This window comes from Rhea americana, unplaced genomic scaffold (genome assembly GCF_003343005.1).
Source record: "Rhea americana isolate MKP2758 unplaced genomic scaffold, rheAme1 scaffold_98, whole genome shotgun sequence".
NCBI lineage: Eukaryota > Metazoa > Chordata > Aves > Rheiformes > Rheidae > Rhea > Rhea americana.
The window spans coordinates 29,331-33,129 of record NW_028187177.1 but is presented as its reverse complement, the minus strand read 5'-3'; the positions used below and the strand labels follow the sequence as shown (position 1 = coordinate 33,129).

Below are 3,799 nucleotides of genomic sequence, written 5' to 3'. Positions count from 1 at the left end.
TGCCCCCCCCCCCAGCCGTGCACACCATCGCCCACCTCTTCAACCTGGAGCGCTACAACCGCAGCCAGCAGGCCACCGACGGCAGCCTCGCCGCCGCCGTCTCCAAGCTGCACCTGCGGGGCACCAAGTGGCTGAACCCCATCCACTCCAACCAGACGGTGAGCGCCGGCCCGCGSCCGCCCGCGCCCGCCGCCCGCGCCCCCGCCTCACCCCCCGCCTCTCCCTCCCCGCAGACCCCCGAGTACGTGGCCTTCACCACCATCCCGGGGCTGACGGGGATCATCATCACGCTGGCGCTCATCCTCATGGTCACGTCCTCCACCGAGTTCATCCGCAGGAGCTACTTCGAGGTCTTCTGGTACACGCACCACCTCTTCATCATCTACTTCGCCGGGCTCGTCATCCACGGCATCGCGTAAGGCTCCTCCCGCGCCCGCCCTGCGGAGCGGCTCAGGGCAGCGCCCGCCGCCCCCAGGACCCGCACAGAGCTGCTGCGCGGGGCGGGACAGGCAGATGAGCACGGCCAACGCCGTCAACACCAGTTTAGGAGGCTCGGGGTGGCCCTCTCTTCCCCGGCAGGGTGGCACAGCCCCGGACGGGCTGTGGGATCTCCGTAACCGGGCGTTTGCGGCCTCCGTTAGCCCAAGCCCTCACCAGCCCCATCCTGCCTCGCTCCCCGTGCCCTGGACGGCCCCCCGCTCACCCCCCGCCTCTCCGCAGCGGCCTGGTGCGCGGGCAGACGGAGGAGAGCATGGAGGAGGCGCCCCCCCAGCACTGCGCCCAGTACCTCGCGGACGAGGACTGCGGGCACCACTGCTGCAAAGAGCCCGAGTTCGGGAGCATTCCCGCGGAGGTAGGGCCAGCGGTGGACCCCGTGGCTGTCACCCGCGGGGGGCCRGGGAGAGGAGAAACTTTTCCCTGGCACGCTCCCCTTAGTGGGAGTGCTTGGCCCGGGCTGCTCCAGCCTCCCTTCCCGGCATCTGCAGCCCTTTGCTCTCCTCTGTCCCCACAGTCCTGGAAGTGGGTTCTGGCCCCGGTTCTCCTCTACATCTTTGAGAGGATCCTTCGGATCTGGCGTGCACGGCAGAAGGTGGTTGTTACCAAGGTAGGCGATGCTGGAGCCTGCGTCTTCAGCTGGCAGCAACAGGCAGCAGAAGAGGGAAGATGTCTCTGCAGCTCCATGCTGGGTGGCTGCAGGGAGGTAGGCAGGGGCTGCTGCAAAAGCCCCAGCAGGGACGGGGCCAGGTCAGACACTGAGCCCCAGGTCTTGCTCTCCCAGGTGGTCATGCACCCCTCCAGAGTGCTGGAGCTGCAGATGCAGAAGAAGGGCTTCCACATGGAGGTGGGGCAGTACATTTTTGTCAACTGCCCCACTGTCTCTCTCCTGGAGTGGCACCCCTTCACCCTCACCTCAGCACCTGAAGAGGACTTCTTCTCCATCCACATCCGGGTGGCCGGGGACTGGACAGAGAGTGTCATTGACACCTTCCAGCAGCAGAAGCCAGAGATGCCCCGGTAGGTGGGGAGCCCCCAAAGTGACCATCCTGAGGATTCAGGGAAGCTGTACCTTTTACCCAGACCTTGTCTTGGCCAGGATCGAGGTGGACGGCCCTTTTGGCACTGCCAGCGAAGACGTGTTCCAGTATGAGGTGGCCATGCTGGTGGGAGCAGGCATCGGGGTCACCCCCTTTGCCTCCATCCTGAAGTCCATCTGGTACAAGTTCCAGCAGGCTGACCAGGCCCTCAAGACCAAGAAGGTAATGGGTGCTTCATGGGACCAGCTGGCCCTATAGCCACCCCTGTGCTGCAGCAGGTGCATCAGTCACTATCCCAAGGCCGTAGGTTTCTCCATACTCAGAGGCACTCAGCTGGGCATTGAATCCTTCCACCAACCCTGCTCTGCTCTGCCTGGAGTAATGCCTCTTTCCCCTGTGCAATTGCATCCCAGATCTACTTCTACTGGCTCTGCCGGGACACGGGGGCCTTTGCTTGGTTCAACGACCTGCTTGCCTCGCTGGAACAGAAGATGGCCGAGTCTGGCAAGGCAGACTTTCTCACCTACAGGCTCTTCCTCACCGGCTGGGACACCAGCATTGTGAGTCAGTTTGGGCACAAGAGCAATGGGGGACACAGCATGAGTTGGGGACTGAGATGGCAAGGAGACACTGGAAGAGCATGTTGACAGCTCACAGAGATATGCAGTCTGGGAATGGGCTTTGCCTCTCTCAAGTATGCAGCATCAGTGGAAACTCCCTAATGATAAGGGACTTTTAATTAAGGTGAGCTGGGTGATGGTGAGCAGGGTCCTAATTCTCCCCAGGCCAACAACGCAGCGCTCAACTTTGACACCGCTACAGACGCAGTGACTGGCCTGAGGCACAAAACCATCTTTGGGCGGCCCATGTGGAACACCGAGTTTGCAGCCGTGGCCAGTGCCCACCCCAGGTGAGAGCTGGGACGCAGAGGTGTAGGATGCCAGAGCTGGGACATCTCCCCACCCAGAGCGGTGCACCTCACTGGCCATATCTGCCACCCCTCACCACAGGAGTGGGCAAGCACAGACTTTTGGGAGGGGATGTGCACCCTCCCTGCAGATCGTGGGGTTTAATCCCTTTTTTCCCTGAGCGGTGGACAAACCTCTTTGCTACACACATTCATCCTTTCTCCCTGCAGGCTGCAGCAAGGGCAGCCAATGCACCAGAGGTGAGAAGCCTCGCAGCGAGGGAGCACACCTCCTCCTCCCTAGAGCTAACAGCCCCTCACTGTTTGCAGGTCGGTGGTTGGTGTGTTCTTGTGTGGGCCAGAGGCCTTAGCAAAGAGCTTGCAGAAGTCTTGCCACCAGCACTCCAGCCTGGACCCCAGGAAGGTCCAGTTCTACTTCAACAAGGAAAATTTCTAAGGAGGATCCATCCTGTGACCATGGCTTGTGGAGGACAACCAGCTGGTCTTTGCATGCCCTTTCAGACTGAGTCAGGTTGGCCAGGGCTAAGCACATCAGCTGTAGAGCACTTGCATCAAACCCAGGCAAGACACAGCAAGACATTCCTTCTCCATGAGAAACCCTATGCTCAAAGACTGTTGCCTTCTTGACTCAGTCTACAAAGAGACCTTGTGAGGGGAAGGGGCCCAGAGCTCAGCACAGTCCTCCATGAAGAGAACCAGAGCAAGCATCATGATGCTGTGTTATTGTGGTAATACCAAGGCTTGGAGCAGCTGTAACCAGCTGGAGCACCCAGCAGGCTGGGCAGAACTGCAGGACAGCGGGATGGAACGGGAGCTGGACCTGCTGAGCAGTCACCGGGGATAAAACATGCTGCTCTTCGTGTTTAAAGTTCTTTGCATAAGAGGTTAAATTAAACTTTCTGCCCTCTGCAATAAAAGCTGAAGGTGGTGACCAAGTCTATGAAGGTACAAAGGGAGCCCATTTTTGCCCCCTTACTGGGGGCTGCAACAGCCAGGCTGGCTTTGCCGTGAACCAGCCCTTAGCAGAGAAGTGTGAAGTGTGGCTGGCTGCCTGCCAGCCCCCTCTTTGTGCAGGAGCTAACACCCAGCCAAGCCTGCGCCGTCTGCCAGGCACAAACCAGGGCACAGAGCAGTTAGGATCGACATTAAATGTGGCAAAGGCAACAAATTACAAATTCTGCTCAGATGTATTCAGGGAAGAGGGGGAAAACATGCTCCCAGGGCAGACAGGTGCTGTAAGTGATACAGCAATTCGATACAGAGCCCTTCCCAGCCCATTCACCAGGGACAGAAAGACAAGCTCCCCACCCTGCCCCACGCAAGCTTCAGGCCAGCC

The 3,799-nt window shown here is 59.9% G+C and overlaps 1 protein-coding gene across 1 annotated transcript in view; it reads left to right on the top strand.

The window, feature by feature from the left end:
- Positions 1-3,394, top strand: part of NOX1 (NADPH oxidase 1) — a 6,490-nt gene extending 3,096 nt beyond the window's left edge. Inside the window, exons 5-13 of the mRNA XM_085325446.1 lie at positions 16-158; positions 234-415; positions 721-853; positions 1,013-1,105; positions 1,280-1,515; positions 1,595-1,757; positions 1,949-2,095; positions 2,321-2,445; positions 2,773-3,394. Coding sequence (XP_085181572.1) covers positions 16-158; positions 234-415; positions 721-853; positions 1,013-1,105; positions 1,280-1,515; positions 1,595-1,757; positions 1,949-2,095; positions 2,321-2,445; positions 2,773-2,899 — 1,349 coding nt within the window. The 3' untranslated portion in view covers positions 2,900-3,394. The remainder of the gene's footprint in view (positions 1-15; positions 159-233; positions 416-720; positions 854-1,012; positions 1,106-1,279; positions 1,516-1,594; positions 1,758-1,948; positions 2,096-2,320; positions 2,446-2,772) is intronic.
- The last annotated feature ends 405 nt before the right edge of the window (positions 3,395-3,799 follow it).